Source organism: Oreochromis niloticus, linkage group LG11 (genome assembly GCF_001858045.2).
Source record: "Oreochromis niloticus isolate F11D_XX linkage group LG11, O_niloticus_UMD_NMBU, whole genome shotgun sequence".
Lineage (NCBI taxonomy): Eukaryota > Metazoa > Chordata > Actinopteri > Cichliformes > Cichlidae > Oreochromis > Oreochromis niloticus.
Window position 1 is genome coordinate 22,731,487 of NC_031976.2, and position 22,321 is coordinate 22,753,807.

Genomic DNA, 22,321 nt, shown 5'->3' on the forward strand with positions numbered 1-22,321 from the left:
GGATGGAACTTTCCAGACACTTAAGACTCATACAGTCACGGGCTCTCAACTGTTTGTTTTTGCCATATCATCAAGTAAAAGCTTCCAGATACCGTCTCACCTTGATTTACAGTGCTGTTCAGCCTTTTCCACCTAGCTGGTCCCCCCTCCCAACTTCCTCAGGGGCCCCAAGATTTGGTGGAGTTACAGGCGTTCCCAGACGTAACACTTACTTTGTATTCTCATCTGGGTTTTCCCAAACTGTGTCAGGATGGGAGCAGACCTGTAATCGACCTACCTCGCCCTACGTGCCTGCCGGACTGGCTGGCCAGCTGACCGACCACAGCGTGTGGATAAATCGCACTCACAAGCCTTTGAACCTTCGGATGCTGTCATCGGTTCGGTGCCAAATCAGGATGTGTATTATTTTGCTCCCGTCTTTTTCTTTTTTGCTCAGTCTGTTTTAGCTCGGGCCCAGTCTGCTCACTCAGTGGCACCGCATGCAGGCATCCTGCTTTCCCATGACTCCCCTCACCCTCTCATGCACTCTGTGGTTTGGGGAATTCACCGTTTCCCAGGGTGGCTGTTTTTGGCGCTCATCTGTGTGTGTATGTGTGCAAGCATGTGTGTGTTGGCCATCTGTATGAGCATGTCATTAACACAGTCTATATGTTATACATCATCTGGAACAAATTTATCTAATTTATCCTGTGATTGTGTGGTGCCCCCAAATTTAGAGTGATTCATGAGTGTGTGTGTGTGTGTGTCTACATGCACTGAACAACCTCACATCATATTGCATTACTCTGACAGCGCACTAAGCCTAATGTCTCTGCACATTTGATCTTGAGCGCATGTGTCTTTTCTGGACTTCAAGAGGCTGATCAAATGCCAAACTATATGTAACCACTTCCCAACCACCTCTCTGGGTTTGACCACAGTTGACCAGGGTCATCTCACAGTCACACATGAACACTCATGTGTGCACTACCACCCCTCCTGTGCACTGTATGCATGTGTGTGTGTATGTGTGTGTGCTGGAGTAGTACCGTATGGCCAGACATGCATTTAAACCGTAGTCGAGGATGGGGGGGGGACCGGGTGTAAGAAATGCCAAGTCATACTTTCCGAAACCCACCCGCCCACACACTGCTCATGCGCGCACAGGCACACACACACTCACACAGCCATACCGTGCAGACGCATATGACCACAGTCACAAACAGACTTTCTTTCCAGTGTGTGAACTCACATCTGTTTCCTGACAACAATAATAGCTACAGATCAGGCGGGTAGAGGCCCAACTTACAGGTGTCTACTGTTTGGCAGTCACGTGGAAACAACCTGATGATGACCGAGAAGTGTCACAAGTAAAGACTACAGCTTTTACAAGGTGAAAATGCCCTGACCACACACTTACTCGTGCATGCTACAACACTGCTGTGTTACTAGGTGTTTCAGCTTTGTCATTTAAGTTAATTAAAGGACGGTGATTTTCCACTACGGCTTGGCTTGCATGATTTAGCAGCAAAGTATAGGCCTATATTTGCCTTCACATCAGGTGTGATATGCCTCCTTCCCACACACATTAACACTGCACAAACATCCTGTGGTGTTTATGTGTGGCAGATTGATGCTATACTGACATCGTCTGAGGTTAGCAGTGGGGTAGACTCGCAATGCAAGCGTGAGGGCTGCTAACCATATTAAGGTTAGCCTCAAGCAGGGGGGTTGTGTGCATTTCCCCACTTAGTCATATAAACTGCCATTCACCTGCAAACCACACACATGCTTAAGTCATAATACCTATGTATAAATTTTACGTACCGTGCTACAATCTCCATACAAATGAAAGCATAACTGATTTTGATTAAATCTTTGTAATAACTCAGTATTTTGGGGATGCAGCTAATAGCTACTTTCTGCAAAATGAATCTACATTTAGTATTTTAACTATAAAGTAAATTTAAATGAAAAAAAAAGCACAAAATCCTTTCATTTATGATGCTGTGACCCACAATAGCTTCCAATTTTAAAAAAAGATAATACAGTTTATAGTGTATAAATTAAAATGAATGAAAGTGGAAAATAATGATTTATTTCCTCTTCATTAAGGAAATATAATGTAGAATTAAACAAGAACACATTGTTAAAGCACTATATATTTTATCAATTAACACTAGCATTAAAGAATGCACTCTCTTTGCGTTTGATATCTTTACCATTGCCTAAAATATAACAAAGAAAACTAAAAGTGGAAGAAAACGTTATTGAGGTTGTGCTGTTTTTGCAGCCTCATCGACCCACAAGCTATTACGAAGGTGAACAGCGGCAGTCAGGGAGTGCAGAGATAAAAGTAGATAAATTCTGCATATTCACGAAACCGCACATACTTCCTATACAGTAACTGTACAGCCTCCTACACATCTGTTTGGTTTCACACAAAGAAACGCGTGCAGTCTCACACACACACACGCGCGCGCACACACCGTTTACAGTGTTGATTTTTTTTTTAAGAAAAGGAACTGCACAAACACAGCTAAGGAAACAGTTTAAATTTAATTTAATTAGTACTTTATTACAAATGCTCAGAGAACAGCACAGCTGAGGCATGATCATGCTATCTTTGAATGATTAAATAAAGAATCGTTTTTTCATCAAAATGAAAATGACGAGATGATGAAAAATAAACTCAAAACAAATGAATCCTCGGGATAGCAGCACACTCAATAAATAATCGAATAAATAACACAAAGATTACATAAATGAAATACTTGAACATGCTGCTGCAGAAATCAGACGCACTTCTTTACCTTTTAAACTGCACGTGTCCATTAAAACTCAATCACAAGTCTTTGTAAAACACTTTAGTGAGGGGGTAGCCCAGGAAGCCTCTCTCAGGAGTCTCTTGTTTCAGTTCCTTATCATCTTCATCACTAGTTTCCACCCCAAGGTGGCGATAACCCAGTTTCCTGAAGAAGGCTTCCCCCACCTTTGAGGGGTAGGGGACGTGTGCATACACTCTGTATGCCCCTGTCTCTCTCTCTCTCTGCTCCAGGCTTTGGACAAGCAGCCGACCGAGGCCCTCCCTGCGGTACCAAGAGCCTGTCACCAGCCTGCAGATCCTGCTGATGCCCGCTCGTGTCTCGCCCTCCCGGAAGATGCAGCCCAGGATATCTCCCTCACTCTCTGCCACCCAGACCTGCCCTGCTGCCTGCTCCCTCTCCGGAGTGATCTTTTCTGTTGATGTCTCTTTTTCCTTGTCTTTGGATCCAGCTCGGCGCTTTGGCTGAACAGAAGTAATATTTAGCGACTAGTCTTAAATAAAAACTGCTCAAAAAAATGTGAATTTTCAGCACGTCAACAGACTAACCTTTTTTGTAAATGGTGTCTTCCCACTGATCCGGCAGTAGGGATTCTGCAGGGTGTCATCCTGTGCCTCTCTGTAGCTGCTACCCACATAGTCCCAGTAGGGCCGGCTGCTGCCCAGGACCCCGGTTGACCGCGGCATGGTGATTTTGAGAAAGACAATTAACAGGAAGACAGGAATAGCAAGGGCCAGGATGAAAGAGTGGACAAGGCAGCGCAGAATTGAGGAAAACACAGCGAGGATGAAAAGGCAGAGTGGGCGAGTGAGGATGTGGAGGATGAGACGATTTTCCGTGCCCTCGCAGCCCTCCTGCAAAGAAATTCATGCACTTTTTTTTAAAGAAAGGGCACAAACCTCAAAACGATGTGACTTAATACCCAACATGATGAAGCCCAAAGCATTGTCTAAATACAAACCTTGATAAGGGCTTTGACAATTTCAATGTCCTCTTCCTTCATCCTCCTCATCACCACCTGGTCAAGCTCCAGCCTCACCATGTTTAGGCTTTTTGCTCAAACAGCTGGCCTGCTCCAACGCTGTTTTATGTTGCAAACTTCAGCATCCACAGCGCCTGCACAGGGAGCCTTGAAGAGGAGTGGATGGATAGGAGGATGTAATTCTGGGGGCTAGTATTAGTGAACAGCTTGTGGATGATTTTGTTGGACAATGAAATACTGGTTAGTGTTTTTTTAAACACATAGTATGACAAACGTGACGTAGTTAAAATAGGTCAATCCATTTCAAAACTATGAAATACTATAAAATGCACTAGACTTCGCTTCCACTGAGCCAGTAGTTGCATTGTAACAGCACACCCACGCTGGCTCCAAGCAACAAAGGCAGATGGAGATTATGGGGGATTTGCAGCCTGCAGGACCGTTTTTCAGTACTGTATAATTCACATATATCAAGCTTTCGTCTTTACATTTAACAGAAATCATCAAAGGTACACTCGAAAGCGAAAAGACCTGGTTCAAATCCTTATATGGTTATTACGAAGGGCTGCGGTCTCCTGACACATTTAACCCCCCGCTCCACTTACCTTCTGCACAGAGTACCTCAGATCAAGCTGAAAGGTGGGAAACGCGCTCTGTGCGCTTCTGTTGGTTTTTAGCCCGTGTACGTTGGCACGTTTCACTGAATAACCATCATATGTTTTCTTGCAGAAAGAAGGGAATTATGAATACAAACTTACTCTATTTTATGCCCGTTACACGCTTTCAATGTGGCTGCCTACGCCATTTGCGTACGTAAAACTTACACTGCGCAACTGCTACGTGAATAGCGAACGCAACGTGACAGCGCCGCGTACGTCTGGTGGCAGTGACGTCAACCAAGTTCCAGTTATACTGGATGGATTTACAGTGGCAAAATCGCTGCTGTATGCCACTTTATTAGGTACACCTGTTCAACTTCTCCTTAATGCAAGTATTGAACCAGTCAATCCCATGGCACCAACTCCATGCATTTAGGTCTGTAGGCATGGCCAAAACTACAGCCAGTCTGGTTCAAGCATTTTGGAAAACTGCTTATCTACTGAGATTTTCTCTCGCACGCACTTAGGGTTTCCGGAGAATGGTTTGAAAAAGAGAAAATATCCAGTGAGCGGCACTTGAATGAAAATGCCTTGTTGATGCCAGATATCAGAGAAGAATAATCAGACGTCTTGAAGCTGACAGGAAGGCAAAAGTCAAATAAACCACTTGTCATGACTAAGGCATGCAGCATGTCTGAATGAACAAGTCAAACCTCGAAGCAGATGGTATACAGCAGCAGAAGACCACACCAGGTGGCACTCCTGTCAGTGAAGAACAGGAAACCGAGGCTACAGTTCACACAGACTCACCAAAACCGGACAATAGATTGGAAAAAACGTGTGTGGTCCGATGAGTCTTGATTTCTGCTGGAACATTCAGATGGTATGATCAGAGGTTGGTGTAAATAACATGATCTTGTGGAACCCTCCTGCCTTGTATGTGCAGTTCAGTCTAGAGGTGGTGGTGTAATGGTGTGGGGTATATTTCATTGGTATACTTAGTTCTTTAGTAACAAATAAATGGTCTGGTTCTTATCAACTCCGAGCACTCAAAGCGTTTTACAGAACTTGCCTCATTTACCCATTTGCACCCATTCACACAGACTGTTAGTATCTGAGTATTATTGTTGACTATGTCTATCTACTAAAGACCGATCATTGTTGTGTGGGAAAATACAACATAGCTCAAATCATGTCAAACTGTTTTATTCATTGGTGTTATGGATGAGCCTCAGGGATCCAGTCCAATCCCAGTAAAGTCACTCAGCTGAATTCTCCTGATACACTCCAACTATAAGTTATATTGATTCATACTGTTTGGTGATGAAAAACTTAAAGACCAAAAGTTATTACAGTGCAACCTCAGTTTGATTATTCAATTCAAAGTAGTTTAGTGTAGTAATCCTGGTGTGGATGAGCAGATGATTTAATGCAGGTCAGACTTTGGGAAGTACCCCTCATGTCCCACTGACACCATAAACAGGTCATTTATCACCTTGTGCTGCTGGTTTTAAAGCATGACTCTATTTGAAAATACAGATATTGTGTGTTCACAATCAAATGTCAATTTCTGCAGCTGGAGCATAGCATTTTTAAAAGAAAAAAAAAATGAAATAGCAAAGTGACTTGAGCCAAATGACCCCCATCAAAGTTGATTGCCCATCCAGTTTATGTGGTCTGCTGCTGACCCTGAAAGTGAGTTCAGTGTACTCAAATGGCCTCCACAGTCACCAGATCTCAATCCAACAGAGCACCTTTGTGGTGGAACAGGAGGTTTACATCATGCATCCGACAAATCTGCAGATGCTATCTGTGATGCATTTTTGTGATGCAAAATCTCTGAGGAATGTTTCCAGCACCTTGTTGAATCTGTTCCACAAAGATTTAAGGCTGTGCTGAAGTCAAAAGAGGGTCTAACTCAGTACTCGCAAGGTATATCTAAGAAATGGGCGGGTGAGTGTATAATCAAAGGCTATTTGTGGTGCTGTGATGTGGGCTTTTACTATTACTTAAAAAAGTGTTGCTCCCATTAAATTTATGCATTTAGTGGTGGCATGCAGTACATGAACTGAAATGAATATGACACCTGACCAGTCATCCCGCCTTGTGGCTCACATGTACCTCAAAAATGCATGTGCTTAACTCTGGATGTATCCCTGAACTGAAACTAAAGAGCAGGTGAAATAAGACTAAACAATATTAACACACTCTTTGTTCCACATTTTGTTTGTCGGGATGTGGACACCCTACAAGTAGTAAAAAGAATTAAAAATCCAAATGATAAAAGGTATTAACAGATTTATTAATTATTAGTTACTATTAACATTGTGAAGAAAGTAGGCAATATACAACATTCACAAAAAACATATTTACTTAATAAAACTGCCAACGACAGTATCAATTAAACTAATCTTTAGGAATATTCTGAGGTCCATGTACAGCCTATTTAAATGTATAACATTTGGCATGGCATTACAACACAGTACTCATCTAACTGCATGTCCTCGCTCACTTGCATGAGAACTCAACTGACTATAAAGTGCTAACAAACAGCCCACAAAAAGTGAGGCATTTACTCATACATACACTTTATTCGTCTCTAACATGCACACCGTTCTCAGTTAGAGAACTGCATCTCTTTAGGTTTAGAGCTAGGTCCATTCAGCGCGTCGTCCTCTGAGCTGACTGCAGAGTTCACTTCCTTTGTAGACTTTTCCGTGGCCTCTGCTGTTACACCTTCATATTTCACCTCGCTACTTTGTGGAATCTCCCCGTCTCCTCCTCTCTCCATTCCCCCTTCTCTTAAGCTACTGGTGCTGACTTCAATTATTACAATTTCATCTCCACTTTCCAGCTGAAAGATACTTTCCATACCTCCTCCACCCTCAGTAACTGTGCCATTTCCAGTACTGCAACCTCGGCCCTCCTCTCCTATCATTCCTCCTTCACCTTCTATCAGGGCTATCATCTGCATGCCCTCCTCAGTTTCCTGTTCCAGCTTGGTCTCACCTCCCAGCTCAAACACCACCTCCTGCCCATCAAGTGGTACTAAGCCTTGGGTAGATGTGCACGAAAGCTGCAGGCTGTTGTCCTGCCCTTGGCTGAAGGCAGCACTGGTTGAACCATTATCCTGTGTGTTAGTGTGGAAATGAAGGACATACGACTCCCCCTGGCTGCCATCCCCACCTGATTGTCTCCCATCCTGCTTTTCTCCACTCCATTCTTGCAGGAGTGACATCACCCCTCCCTTATCTCCCCCTTTTTCCTCTTCACCTGACACATCTGTCTTGAACTGCAGCACGAGTGACTTTCCCTCTCCACCCAGTCCTTCATCGATTGCCTCCCCAGATGCATTCCCTTCAAACTGCAGCACATATGACTCCCCGGCCTCCCCGATATTCATCCCCTCCTTTGCCTGTTCTTCATTATCAAAACACAACACAAACTCTTTCCCTGACAAAGTTTCCCCTGTCCTCATTTGCTCCACAGTGGAATGAGGTTTCCTTTCTGCAGGGACAGGAGCAGAATCTGATGCTGCAGCTACTGTGGTGGCTGGTGTAACCATGGTAACAGTCGGCGAGGGTCCTGAGGTATCCGCTATGGGAGCTACAGTGGCAGGGGACGACAGAGTCGGGGTAATGGTGTCAGATGTTGTGGGTAGAGAGGATGAGTTTGTGGTAGTGTTAGCAGCAGTAATAGTCTGGGTGCCACTGGTCACATTAGAGTTTGTTACTGCAGCAGCTCCGCCTGCAGTGTGACTGACTGGGGTTGGGGCCGATTTCAGAAGTGTAGCTTTTGGTTTGCGCCCCCGTCTGCCTCGTGCAGTCCGTGTGCTCTTCCCCAGTATCGGCTTCGTAAGTAGGGAGCTGGCTGAGAGGTTGTGCGTTGGTGTGGCAACTGGAGTGTGTGCATTGTTACTGTTGTTAGTAATTATGATCTGTTGTTGCTGTGATACAGATGGAAACTGGGGTATCTGAGTCTGGTTTTGGTTAAGCACAGGCTGGAATGCTTGGATAGTCTGAAGCACGGGGAGGGACTGAGTCTCTGGAGCTGGTGGAGGGTTGTTTGCTGTGGGGAGGAGAATCAGGCTGGACTGGGCGCCGTTGCTGGAGGGGCACTGCAAGAGGAGGAAGTTTTGAGGCTGGGATGGTTGCGGTGGTGGTGGAGGAGGTGGTGGCTGGACTGGCGTAGGCGATGACAGAGGAATGAGCTGCAGGCCGCTTGCTGTCTGTATCATGAAGTAGTTCTGGGAGGTGTTGGGGGGAATATTAAGTGCTGGTTGGGACACAATCAGACTGCCATTGTTTCCTGAGGCTTCCAGGGTGATGGGGTTCAGCAGGGTTGTGGTGGTGGTTACTCCTCCAACACTGGCTTTCACAGCCACGCCGTCTTTACCTCCACCACCTGGGCATGGCAGGGAAACACCAGTGCCGTGGGTGCGGATATGCCTCTGCAAGTAGGAGTGCATGACAAACTCCTTCGAGCAGTACGGGCATTTGTAGTCCTTGCGTGAGGAGTGTGTGCGAAGGTGGAGCTGAAGGTTGGAGGAATGAGTAAAACTCTTACTGCAGTGGGTGCACTGAAAAGGTCTCTCACCTGAATGCGTGCGTTCATGCTGCTCTCAGAGAAATGTTAACCAAAAAAAAAGGAAAGAAAAATAGAGAAGTTATGAAATCAGTTGATAAGACTGAACATTTTATAACATGACACTGCAGCTGCACTGACCTGTTTCAGATTTGACGTCTGGGAGAAGGACTTGGAGCAGATGGAGCACGTATGAGGCCGCAGACCAGAGTGCATCTGACTGTGTCTGCGCAGGCAGCTGGTGTTCTTGAAGGACTTGCCGCACTCTTTACACACATATGGCCTCTCACCTGTGTGCTGCCGCAAGTGGTACTGGTAGTGGGAGCTCCACTTGAAAGTGAGAGGGCAGTGAGGACACTGAAATGCCCGTACACCTGTATGCACCTAGGTAAGATATATGTTAAAAAAAGTGGGGGTTAATTTTTAGTGTCCTACCAAAAGAAGAATCCAGAACTGAGCTTGATGAAGAGTGGAAGTCAGCACAGGGAATGCTTGTTACAACTGAAGCACTGAGTGACAGTGACTTTAGTCATGAGAGACCAATAACTTACAGCATATTCAAAGTTCTTTTTCCTTTTGCTGTTAGCATTTGTCTGATGTAGACTGCATTCATCTCCAGAGGTAATTACATGAGAGCTAAAATACCTAATCAAGTGGAATGTAGAGTTTCACACAGACCACAATCAAGAAACCTCACATCAAGAAAATTATTTTGGTAATTAAAACCTTATTTGATTTATCTGAGTGGAACAGAAGAGTGAGCCTTACCCGCTGATGGATAGAGAGCAGTGATGATCTCTTGAAGCTCTTTCCACACTCCGTGCAGCGGTAGGGCCTTTCCCCAGTGTGATCCCTCATGTGGTATTTCAACCCTGATGAACCTTTGAAGGCTTTTCCACACTCTGAACAGCGGTATGGCCTTTCTGTGTGAACATGTGAGACATGAGTTTTTAAAAAAAATAAATAAAAGAACAGCTGAATAAGGAGTTCTTTAAAAAACAACAACTGAATATCAGCACAGTTTTATGTCTCATCTGCTTTCTTTCTAAATATCTTTACCTCCAGCAGGAGTGCTCTTGCTAGATCCTGTCTTTTTGTGGGCTTTGGTTGGTTTTGCTGGCTGCTCCTCTTGTTCCTCTCCGACGGCTATGATGTTGACATGAATCTCCCTCTGGTCCTCCTGTTGCTTGTCAGCCTGGCTCGGAGAAGAGGGAAGGGGGAGAGACAAGGAAAGCGACGGAGGGCACACGATTTCGGCCTCTGCCTCAGCCAGGAGACGCTGCTCGGGAGTGTGGGAGTGTTGGTGCGTGAGGAGCGAGGAGAGAAGAGGGAAAGAGCGGTCGCAGGCAGAGCAGCTGAACTGGGAACGGGACTGTGATGAAAGAGAGTGCATCTGGAGGGGGAAAAAAAGAAAAAAAAAGATGAGGAAAACAGGACGTAGTTGATTTGATAGTTGTTGTTTTTTTTTTTTTATTAGAAAGCACCGATCTAGATAAATATTACTAAATTATAGAAAATGCACAACCCAGAGAGTAATGCACACAGTTCGCTCAGAAACTGCCTTTAACACAAGCTATGAAGACTTTCATAATGTTGTGATGCCACAACTCTTTAGTCACCACCCTCAGCCTTGCACCCCCCTCCCCCCGGCATATCCCACCTACACCAACGGTCCAACTTTTTTCCTTTTTGGCACTGCCAGCTCTGACTCTAAAACATCTCAGCCACAAGAAACGCAATAAATGACACTAAATTTCCTGTTGCTTACTGCAAGACCGTGTAAAAGTCTTGCAGAAGTACTGAAGACCCAATGGACTGCATTTACTTTTGGTGGCAATGTTCCCTCAGCAGGAAAAGAAAACATTCTTGGAGGAAATCGAAACTTATGGAAACTCGAAGACCAGTTTCAGACAAATAAACAAGGACTGGGAGTGGGGTGCATTTTTTTTTCTATATCACCTACAGTGCCACTTAAAATTTGTTGGATTATTTTTTTATCATTCCCTAACACAAACGAGTGAAAAATAAGCTACAATTTAATGTACTATTGGAAATGGTAACACAACTGCAGGAAAAGGTGTTTTATGTAACATAGTGACTTCAGCATGACTGCATCACTGTGCTGAGCTGGATTGAGGTGCGATTTGGACTTTTTTGTTACCGACAGTTCTTAGAGAGCTGGAGGGCTCTTTTGGAAAAGCCTGTTAGATTTCATTTAGAGCTACAGACACAGCATGGGCATGATAAAACAATCCATAAAAGTCCCATTCAGGATATATGACACATTTATACTAACTTGTTAACTAAAGGGCATAATATGGGACCTTTAAGATGGATAAATGTTAGTCTTGCTATAGGTTTTGTAATCTGTACAAAAGTGTTAGTAGTAGAACAGTTGCAACAGTCATTCTCACCAGTGATACATGTCTATTGAGGCCTCCGCTGGTCTTAAAGGTCTTATTGCAGTAGCCACATGACAGCCCTGCCCATGTGGTTCTGGCCTCTGGCTGAACAGTCTCAGAGCTCTGAGTCACCTCAGTGAAGCTCTGTAACAGGTCAAACTGGGCCTGGGTGGTGCCGACATTCTGAGGACAAACCAAAGGAAGTAGTAATACATATCAAAAATATATGTCCTCAAACTGAACTCATTGGCTTTATAGAGATTTTATTTGCTCCAATTCAAAGTATATTTTAATTAAGAGTACTTATACTTCTGCCCCACGTTACATACAAAACAGAAGCTACGCTATCTAACCGGAAAAACCTTTTGAATTGACGCCAGCTTGTTTTGCATACCACTGGGTTCATGTTAACAATGCTTGTTTGGGTGTTGATCATTTGTGGCCTTCACACACCAACATCATGTCCAGACGACACATAAGCTGCAGCAGCAGCAAAGTTTGTCACAAGTTGTCAGAAACTTGTGTCAGCCTATGAGTTGACTGACAGCTGTTTCAAGTGCACAACCAACAGTCCGTGGTTATCACAGTTTTTCTGCCTAACGCTTTATTTCAAATCGGTTCTACCACTATTATAAATGTTTTTCTACTATTTCTAGGATCTAAATTGGGCTTAATTGTCCAACTACAAGACTTATTTTAAAGCATTTAAGCAAACGTGTGATGTTGGCGGTTTTTGAGATAAATATTTTTATGCAATGTGCATTTATCCGTTCGAACCCATCACTTACTGCATTACTGCCATCTGCTCCCTCTGACAATCCAAGGAGCACCTCTGTCGTGTGTCCACTTTCAGCCACTGTGGTAGTTTCCACCACCTCCTCAAAGTCAGCAAGCAGGTGTCCAGCTCCCACCAGCCCATCCCCAACTTCCATCCCAGATCCGACCCCTGCCCCTCCACCGGCCCCATCTTCCTCTGGAGCCATGTGAATGGCCTGGTGCTCCTCTAGGTCTGTCCGTGTGCCAAAAGTGTGGCTGCAGCTGCCACAGCTGTATAAGAGCACACTGGCTCCGGTGTCTGTGCTCAGGTGAACCTCTGTCCCAATGGCTCTAGATGTGCACACGTCCTCGCCAGAAGAAGTGAGGGTGAGCTGAGGCAGAAGGCCTGGATTCTGGCCAGAGGAGGTGGTTGACAGGAACACTTCTTCCATCCCCACCCCGACTCCATCAGTTCCTTCCTGGCTCACAAATCCCACCATGTCTGTCAACATTGACGATGTCACTTCCTCTCCACCCACCACCACCTCCACTACCTCATTTCTCTTCCTTGCATCCTCTCCCCTCTTTCCCTCTTTCCCACCTGCATTTAGGTTGGAGTGTGAGTTCTTGTGCAGGGCCAGGTTTGACGAATGTGTAAAGCTTCGTCCACACTCACCGCAGATGTAGGGCCTCTCGCCTGTATGTATCCTCATGTGCTGCCTCAGGTTGGTGGACTGCGTGAAGGATTTGTTACACACTGTGCAGGTGTAAGGTTTGAGACCGAGATGGACATTCTTGTGTCTCCGCAGACTGCTCGAGTTCTTGAAGGCCTTCGGACAAGTGTCGCACGGGTATGGGCATTCTCCTGTGTGTTGGCGCAGGTGATACTGGTAGTGAGAACTCCATTTAAAAGTAAGGGGGCAGTAGGGACACAAGAAGGTACGCACTCCAGTGTGGACACTCTGATGGACCTGGGGAAAAAACGATGTGGTGAAATATCTCATTTGTAAACGTTAAAAAAACCAAAAAAAACCAAAAAACTTTTTTGGCATCTCACCTGGAGAAGAGAAGAGCGTTTGAAGGCTTTGCCGCAGTCCTGACATTTATAAGGCTTCTCCCCTGAGTGTGACCTGCAAAATAAAGGTAACTATTCAGGAGGACAACATGGTTAATAATATAACATCATTATTTGTGCAAAATACAATCAAACTCATATTTAAGTAATTTCTTTTGCTATGCATCGTATAATATAACATCTTGTTTTATGTCAGAAATTAGCTCTTTATTTTACATTGAAATTTGCCTTTTTGACATTTTCCATCAACCTGACTGTGGCCCGACTAAAGATGTGAAAAAGGGAGGCTGGGAGGTGCTGCTTAGATTGTTGTTCTTCCTGCAGATATTCAGTCCTCTTTTCATTCATTCCCTATTCACTCATTGTTTCTGATTGATCTCCTGGTCAGTTCTAGTACACTGGATTTATTAAATAATGTTTCACATGACATACTATTCCTGTATTACTGATTGCAGGAATTTAAATATTAATAGATCTGCATTTTAGCTGTAGGACCCAATTGACTGCAGAATGTCTTCTGTATTTAGAATATACATCATCAAGTTAGATATGAGATGGCGAACATGAAAACACCATCAGGATTGAAACAGAGACGTGGCGGACAATTCTTGAACCCCCTGTTATAGAGTTAGCCCCATAGGTTTTTTTTTGGACAGTGACATAATTTTGTAGTTTTGCCTCTGTACACCTCCACAGTTGATTTTAACTTGTGATAAATTAAACAGATAAAATATTTGGAGTTGATTACAAGTGCTGAATTTGCACTTGGTAGCTTTTCACAGGATATCCTAATAGAAGGTTCAAAGAGATGGTGATGGAAGTGAAGGAGGCCACCATTAGGCTGAAACAAATAAAATAAATCAGATGGATGAAATAAACTTTGGGAGTGACCAAATCAACAATCTTGTTCATTCTTCAAAAGAAGGAATGCACTGGCCAGCTCAGTAACAGCAAAAGGCCTGAAAGAAATCAAAAGCCAGCTAAAGTTCGTGATGACAGAATTTCCATGGTTACGAAAACAACTTCACAACATCCAACCAAGGAGGTGTGTCACTGTCAAAGTCCACAATCACGGGACGCCTTTATGAACGTAAATACACAGAGTTTACAACAGGGTGCAAACCCCTCATTACACTCAAGAGGTCCCATTACAATTCAGAAAAAAAATTCTAAATGAGCCTTCACCATACTGGAAAAAAACCCCTAGATGAAACTGAGAAGAAGAGAAAAAGCTGTGATCTGAGGTTTACCACATTATCTGTAAAACATGGTGGAGGCAATGTTATAAGATGAGCCAGGTCACTAGTGTTTATTGATAATATGACAGCTTGAAGAAAAAGGATTTTTTTTTTTGCTTAGCAGACTCCACCTTTGGCAAACATATTTAATGAGGACACATTGAGATTCACTTCATGCAGGTGAGGGAGGTTAAATGACTCAATTTGTTAGTGCAGAACCTTATTAGCCTTAAAAGACAAAACGGTAACAGTATCATAGCTTAATGATATAATGGCCAAATACGGATATTGGCTGATATTAGCCTTGTTGACTTATACCAACATATCTGCTAACAGTATCTGGTATCTGCTAACAGCTAAAATGTTCCATTCAGTTTTATTTATGTAGCGCCAAATCACAACAACAGATGCTTTAAAGTGCTTTATATTGTAAGGTAAAGGCTCTACAAAAATATAGAGAAAACCCCAACAAGCAGATGACTCCCTATGAGAATCTTCAATATTAAGATCATTTTAGTGTGGGTACCGTTGGTGATAGAGCAGAGCAGAGGAGCCTTTGAAGGCCTTGGGACAGAGGTTGCAGCGGTAGGGCCTTTCATTGTTGTGGCTCCGCAGGTGGTGGGTCAGCCTGGATGACCACCTGAAGCTCTTGCCACAGTCCAGACACTGGAAGGGATGATCCGTCTGCTCTGGCTGTGGGACTGACCCGGACACTGATGATGACACCATGTCCAGAACCACCTCCTCACCACCTTCTACTCCCCCTTTTTCTCCCTCCACCAGCTCCCCTCTCTCCCGGTCATCCTCGCCATCCTCTCCCGAACCAAGAAGAGACGGGAAAGGCGAGAGGGACGCGGTGGACTGAGCTGGTAAAAGCTCTGCTTGGACGACTAGGGCCACTGAGTTGGCCATTACCAGATCAACCTGGTGGCAGATGAGGGTTTTCCTTAGAGGCAGAGGGGTAGGTGGGATCAGTTTGTGTGCGGCATCATGGTTTTTCTTTCATCTTTTCTTCTGTGCCTTCATAAATTCCTTCCCTGCTGGCCACTGTAGCACCAGCTGTCATCCCAAGCAGTGAAATGAGGGCACGTCTGAGATAAAAGGATATGGAAATAAATACAGTATTACAACATTATAACTGTTGGTAGCAAAGCTCCCTTTAAATTTCCCTCCCTCCCTCCCATCTCTGAAGCTGGTCCTCCCTCCCCGCTGTCTTTCCTCCGGCCGTCAGTCCGTGTGCGCTGTATCTCCACACTGTCGCACGGTTTCTGTGCTTCCCCGCAGTGCGGTGCTTGTTAGCACCACAAACCAGCGGCTACAGCAAAGTTACACACCGAGCTACTCTATAACTGCCCAATGTCTTCCGACGAGCTCTTGCAATCAAGCAGTTAAAGCAGAGACACACATACAGATTCTTTGGCGAATTACCAAAAACAGTTAGTGGCCTGCTTTTAAAGCTAACCAAGCCTCCGTCTCAGTGCGGAACAGCTTATTTTAACTGCTCGCCATGAATGTGCATGAATGCGGGCTGAGGCCGTACTCACCGCGGGTACTTAACTCATCTTAAAGCTATATTGTTGATCATATGAAAAGAAACTGGGTACCGCAGTGCTAATCCACACAACCTTAACAATAAACACAGCACAAACTAACAGCAGTTCTCCACCCAATGCCGCCTTTCAAGAACAGCGGCGGCGATTGGCTGATACGTATAATAGATGAGCTACTCCCATTGGCTGGGGGCTTGAACAGACAGGTTGACGTTCTTACCAGAAAACATTTAGAAAACAAAAATTTGGCGTAAGCTAATTATTAGTAATGGATCCATACTCCAAGATTCCCCCAAATGAATTTAAAAAGCTTTTTTCACATTCGAGCTCAATATTTATCAGTTTTTGCCTCGACTCTTCTGCACAGACTGTTGGGTAATGTAGTTTCTGAGTGTGCATCCCCTCAAAAAATGTCCATCTGTCACACAGTTCATATTACAGGTGTGGTAGTAGGCCATGCATATTTAAAGACTCACAAAAAACAGTGTGCACATTCTGAAGTTTTTATTTCACTAAGGCACATATTTCACATTGAGGCCAATCAGTGTGTGTAAGAGGCATCTTGATGTTACAACAATAATTTAAACGTGATGGTATAATAATAGCGAATAAGAATAAAAACTGTATAAAAGTACAAAAGGACAGGAGACTTGCTCCACTGCAGCACAAAATAAATAGTTCCACCAAGTTACTTAAATAAATAGTCAATACTGTAACAAATACTAGAATAGGAATGAATAAAAATTATAGTGATAAAATTGGTCATCTACAGTATATTGTAGAAAACGACATAATACACAAAAGCACTGTATACAACCATTTACATTCTTGTACATTTATGTACACCTGTACAGAACATAGTGTCACAATACATAGTATTTTAAGGCTTTGGGTGTTTAACTAAAAAACAAACAAACAAACAAAAAATTTCTACACCAAAGCACAGGTTCAAAATCAGCCATCCCACTCTTAGGAAGGGCCAATCCTGACAAGTTTGTGCAAAGAATCTAATCAGGATTATCAGTGCTTAGCAACAGGGCACATTCATATGACTTTACCACAATGTTAACTACGCCTCCTCGTGCAGAACACAAGGGAAGCAGGCACTGAAAACACAAATGTGACTGTGGTACGAAAGAAAGGATTCGCTTTTCTTCAAATACCATCCTAACATGGAAGAAATAAAGTAAAATGAATTTGATAAGGAATTGATACATTAATGTGGTATGTGGCATGTTTTACCATGGCTGGAGATGACATTATGATCTTTTGAAACGTGTACTTTAAGGGCCCCATAAATAGGCGATAGTGAAGGCTTAGGCTGCCCCAAATGCATGCTACATCTACTGGAAGAATTATCATCTGAAGAAAAAATTAAAATGTAAAAGTAAATTAAGCTGATTTATACAAATGTCATTATCAGAGCTATCAGTTCAGGAAGTGCTACAGTGTTTGTTTTTTGTTTTTTTTATGTTTTTTCTAGGATCAGTGAGACACAAGAGAAAGAGAAAGATTACAGAAATGTGGGCAAATGAGTTCACGTTAGTACAGAAATAAGATAAATAAATAAAAATTAAATAAATAACTAACATTCAATAAATAAATAAATACATAAATAACACGGTCATGAAAAAGGGCTTAAGGAGAAAGTTTGGAGTTTCTTGACATGATCATAGGAGTTAAACTGGAACTTGAGCTGGAATCGATGGTTGTAACTGGCTGCATTGTGGTGCATCCTCAATGGCTCTGATGGAAAGACACATTCCTCAACACACATGTTGACACACAGGTTGATATTTGGGCCTCTTTAGGGATGCTGTCAACTACAGTGCACACTGACATGGTCTTGTTTCCCCTTTGACGGGGATGGAAGTCCATGTATTCTCACTGGCTCTGCAGCCCCCTTTTACTTTCTGTATCATCATTGGACCGCGGTGACCTTGGGCTTAAGGCTGAGGAAGGCTCTGTACGCCCAGTCACAGAAGAGCTTGAAGTGTTGAAGAAGCTCATTGGTGGACTGCAGGACATCAAACTGATAGGGGAGATGAGGGGGGAGGGAGGGGGTCGCCGGACTGAGCCTTGGCGCTTCAACTCTCAGCATCTGTGGAGGAGAAGACGGGCAAGCAGACGGATTAGAAAGCTCGATCGCAGCGGTGGTAGCACGCGCTGAGAATCGAACAGACAAACTCAGCTCCTCACCTGACGGTGCAGCAGAGTGATGAGAGATTTCATCTCTCTGATCATCTCCACCAGCTTGGGCACTGCAGGGTGGTGGTGCTTCTTCGACACTCTGTTGAGCCACTCAAAGTGGTGCTCGTACAGCTTCAGGTCAGAATGAAGCTGGGAGAGCGTGGGCTTCAGCTGGAAACAACGCAAAAATACTTCAGAGACTTAGCATGGGAGTGTCGAAACAGGCCAGCTCCCCGCCCCCTCTCTCTTTCTCGCCACATGCACACACACAAATACATTATCAAAGCATTACCTCAAGATTGTTGAGGTCATGGGCTGATCTGTTGCTCATTTCTGGCAGAGACTTGAACCTGTGGGGCTCCACTTCTGAGTCAAATGCATGCTCCTTCTGAAAGAGAAAACAAGACACAGAGCAGCCCCTTAGCAATTTACATCAGCGCAATTTTACTCATCCTGAAACAAGTCACGGCAGCATGAGGAAAGTATTAGTCTAGCATCTTGATTGGGTGCCTGTTTTCTGCGCTTAGAGACAGTAGCTCTCACTGAGGGGAGTGTGGTCGATCGGGTCAGTGTGAGTTCACCCACATTCAGCCTCCCCAAATGTCAACAATAAGAGCAAATGAGCTGAACCCACAGGATGTTTTCTGCTGGGAGTGTGGATAACAACATGCGCAGTGACTAAGAAAGCTCCAAGTGGGACAGACAACACAGGCCTGTGGGGAAACTCCAGGGTCACAGCTATAAAAAGAAAGAATGACGCAGTGCTGCTGCCCAGCTCAAGTTGTGTTGTAAACTATGTCCAGACAGCAGGTGTAGTGCCCACTTTGACCAGCAGAGGGGGATAAACAACCTAATGCCAGGTTTATGGGATCCTACTTTGGAAGGGCAGCTGAGCTCATCAGTAGTGCAATTTAGTATTAAAGATGTAGGCCTATTTTAGTAATGAATAGGGACAAATAGAGATGAGTGAAGTGGTATGCGTCATTTCCAATCGGCAGAGGAACATAACAACATTAGAATAATGATTGCTGAGAAATGTTTTGTATAAACAAGTTGAGTGCGCTTATTGCTTCCTTAACCTGTTGTTCTGTGCTTCCCTTGGATTACTTGTTGTTCGCTTCCACTTGTTTGTGTTGATGTTTTTGGAGATAAATGTCCTGTATTGTCTCTCCATCAGCCCTTCATAAGAGCTCACTTATGTCTGTGGTCCAATGTTTTGTCTCCGCTGCCGTTTTCTCCCCTGCTGTCCCTTACTTCCCCCCTCCCTCGCCTCTCCCTGTGTCTCATACCAGGTGCACAGGCACATGCAACATGATGTGCACATGTGCATGCATGCACACACACACACACACCACCGGCTTGTCATCTAGTTGTTTCTCTGATCTCTTCATCTCTTGTGGTTTTTGCCCCATCTTTCTCAGCCTTTAATTCTGCCTCTTATCCCAGTTTCTCTCGCTCTCTTCATCCCAGACCATGACCTCACCCGACAGAACCTAGCATCCAACCTTTTTCTTCCTGAATGCAAATACTGGAATGTGATAAATCTTTTTGATTTTTATCAAGTCACTTTGCTGTGGCGACCGAAAGCAAAACACTAAACACCGCACCTACACTACCACGGCTATTTACAGAGCCCTCAATGCACACACACACAGCCACAAAAATGCATACAGACAAATGCATGCACACATGTATACACATTTGTATGTATGCAAGCGTGCACAGACTCATACACAGGCACACTGGAAAACCTGGGCCCATATAGAACTATGTTTATACACATACGCACATTTCTCCCTCTTTAAAGCATCAGTTTCATTGCTCTTTTGCAGGGACTTTCCATGGATTCCCATTCTATTTATCTTTCCTAACTTTGTCCTCTTTTTAGTGAAATTCCACACAAAAAAGGGGGGGGAATTAAAAATAAATCCCCAGTGTTAGTGAACACTGTCTAACACTGTTTCGGATGCCCTTTGATAATCCTGGTGTGCTCACATCTGGATTTCAGATTGTGTTGCTACTACACAATGGCTATAACATTAATTCAAAGCACAAACACAAACTTTCTCAACACTGCTGGGCAAGACTAGAGAGAGTATGTGGCTATTTCTAATTTTATCTCCTGAACAAAAGAGTTTAAAGATTTGCATAATGCAAAAATAGAATCAATATCAGTCATGTGTAACCAAAGATCCAGAGATATGATGCCGTTTTCTTTTCACCTGTTAAAACACAGTGTTGATACATAATCACCTGTCGGATCCAAATCTTGTCTAAGTTCTCAAATCTGATTTCCCTATTCACTCGACTGTCATCGCAATAGGATTTCGGGCCAGACTTGTCGCATTTAATTGGGGAGAGAAACTCAACACTTCACCAACCGCCGACCATAAACATGTTTCTGTGTAAACAGGCATGCGATACACGCTGCTGTCATTTCACAGACGGCGTGCTTGGCTGTTTTTTGTAGCTGGATGGAGGTAGATTTAATTTCATTGCACCTCCACTGGCACCTTCTTTGCCACCAAGTCTTAATGCAACCGCCACCAGGGGAGGTGACCAGGCACACCGGCAGGCTGCTGAGTCAGACCGCCTCTCCCTTGTGGATTAAAAGTGAGATCACTGAGTCAACCCCCCCCCCCCCCGACGAGACGTTTGTTGCCCCGATCTAAACATGCAGATGGACTCGTGAAAGCAGCTTAAGGTGGACTAAAGCCCTGAGGAAACCTGGTATGCGTTTCCACAATAGTGCGTGATGCAAAGTCGGTGCAGTTTAATGTGTGAGGTTACCTAAACCGAAAGCTAACATTAGCACCCAAATCCAATTAGTAAAAGATCAGTCTGTGGTGTAATGACCAGCATTGTCTTCCAATTCAATTAGCCTGGGCTGGTCAGGGCCTCGCAGCCTCTACTCCCCCAGTCAGAGGCTGATTGGTAAACCTAATGGTCTTGACGACAGCTTCATCACTTACCAGCAGTTCTGTGGTGAGTTTCATTAGATTTTTGGTCTGATTGGACAGTTTATCCAAGTCATTGGGCCGCCGCTGTGGCACCGGAGAGGCAGACGTGAACATGGGCAGCTGAGCCAATAGCAGCGAGAAGAGGAGCGATGAGGAGGAGTCGAGCAGCACTGCAGGGGTAGAACAAAACGGAAGCAATTAGTGGAGAGGCGCTGTCATCTCGCCATAATGATAATGGCCTCGGGGCACGGCTGTCAGCTTTAGGGGAAGATATTGCACCATGATATAAACAATAGCTCCAGACTTGGCAAGAAGAATCCTGAAGAGCTTCAGAGTCATGTTTTCACAGGCTGAACGCAAATCATTAAAACATTAAAAGCCAGGCTTTGACACAAAATAGCTCCATCACATCTTTACCATAAGCAAGGCAATGAATGCCGCTGATTGTCACACCTGCAACTCGATAGGTACGTGAGCCGGTGGTATAAATTATATAGACCAAGTCAAGCCAAGTCAACTCTCCTAACAGTAAGCTCATTCATTCTTGTCCTTTCAAGTTCAAGTACAAGGTAGACTAAGTATTAAAAGGGAACCACAGTGGTGTTGAGATGATGAATGCTTGATAATTACAGGTGAACCACAAGAATCGCAGCCAAAATAACACTGCAGAAGCATCTGAGCTCTCCGTCCCAGAGCAACTTTAACAGAATTAAGTTGCCCAAAGCTTCAGTCGAGCAATAAAGATGCAGTTGCTTAGATTTTCTGATCTCTAAATAATTTAACCTGTGCACAGTGGCGGGAAAAGCAACTTTTTAACAAAAAAAAAAAAAAAAATAATAAGAACAGAGCTGATTAAAAAAGACACATTAAACATTTATAAGATTAAAAAAACCCACAGTCATATAATCACTTACATTTCATATTGGTTCGGATCCAAGAGATAGGCAAACCAGCAGAAAAACGGAGGCAAATAAATAAATAAATAGAAAATTAATAAATAAATTGAACTCCGGAAATTGTCACGTGCTCCGGTTTCTTCTTTCTCACTCTTCTGTCAGAGTGAGGAGGAAAGTTGTCAGGACACACTGAATGAGAGAGCGCAGAGTGATGAGTGAGAGCACTCAGACGGCAAAGTCAGAAAGTTAAAGGTAAAAAAAAAATGCGAATATCGTCAAACTTTC

At 43.9% G+C, this 22,321-nt stretch overlaps 3 protein-coding genes across 6 annotated transcripts; all 3 read right to left on the bottom strand.

Moving 5' to 3' along the window:
- Window positions 1-2,519: 2,519 nt before the first annotated feature.
- Window positions 2,520-4,613, bottom strand: nat14 (N-acetyltransferase 14 (GCN5-related, putative)). Of its 2 annotated transcripts, none has more exons than XM_003450683.5 (4): window positions 4,545-4,613; window positions 3,766-3,933; window positions 3,353-3,658; window positions 2,520-3,268 (listed from the first exon to the last, which is right to left on the bottom strand). In XM_003450683.5, exons 2-4 carry the CDS (start codon window positions 3,844-3,846, stop codon window positions 2,825-2,827), a joined length of 831 nt encoding a protein of 276 aa, XP_003450731.1. In that variant the 5' UTR covers window positions 3,847-3,933; window positions 4,545-4,613; the 3' UTR covers window positions 2,520-2,824. The 2 variants fall into 2 exon arrangements, with proteins under 2 accessions (XP_003450731.1, XP_005455459.1); XM_005455402.4 differs by lacking the exon at window positions 4,545-4,613 and adding an exon at window positions 4,392-4,538.
- A 2,053-nt stretch (window positions 4,614-6,666) lies between these two features.
- znf628 (zinc finger protein 628) lies at window positions 6,667-16,124 on the bottom strand. Of its 2 annotated transcripts, XM_005455403.4 has the most exons (9): window positions 15,985-16,124; window positions 14,967-15,531; window positions 13,185-13,257; window positions 12,160-13,098; window positions 11,384-11,554; window positions 10,029-10,362; window positions 9,738-9,892; window positions 9,111-9,353; window positions 6,667-9,000 (listed from the first exon to the last, which is right to left on the bottom strand). In XM_005455403.4, the coding sequence occupies exons 2-9, from the start codon at window positions 15,350-15,352 to the stop codon at window positions 7,003-7,005; spliced, it is 4,299 nt and encodes a 1,432-aa protein (XP_005455460.1). In that variant the 5' UTR covers window positions 15,353-15,531; window positions 15,985-16,124; the 3' UTR covers window positions 6,667-7,002. The 2 variants fall into 2 exon arrangements, with proteins under 2 accessions (XP_005455460.1, XP_019220482.1); XM_019364937.2 differs by lacking the exon at window positions 11,384-11,554.
- Window positions 16,125-16,479: 355 nt separating this feature from the next.
- il11a (interleukin 11a) lies at window positions 16,480-22,273 on the bottom strand. Of its 2 annotated transcripts, none has more exons than XM_003450684.5 (5): window positions 22,055-22,273; window positions 21,153-21,310; window positions 18,473-18,568; window positions 18,190-18,351; window positions 16,480-18,091 (listed from the first exon to the last, which is right to left on the bottom strand). In XM_003450684.5, exons 1-5 carry the CDS (start codon window positions 22,059-22,061, stop codon window positions 17,912-17,914), a joined length of 603 nt encoding a protein of 200 aa, XP_003450732.1. In that variant the 5' UTR covers window positions 22,062-22,273; the 3' UTR covers window positions 16,480-17,911. The 2 variants fall into 2 exon arrangements, with proteins under 2 accessions (XP_003450732.1, XP_013130039.1); XM_013274585.3 differs by lacking the exon at window positions 22,055-22,273 and adding an exon at window positions 21,558-21,705.
- Between the last annotated feature and the right edge of the window lie 48 nt (window positions 22,274-22,321).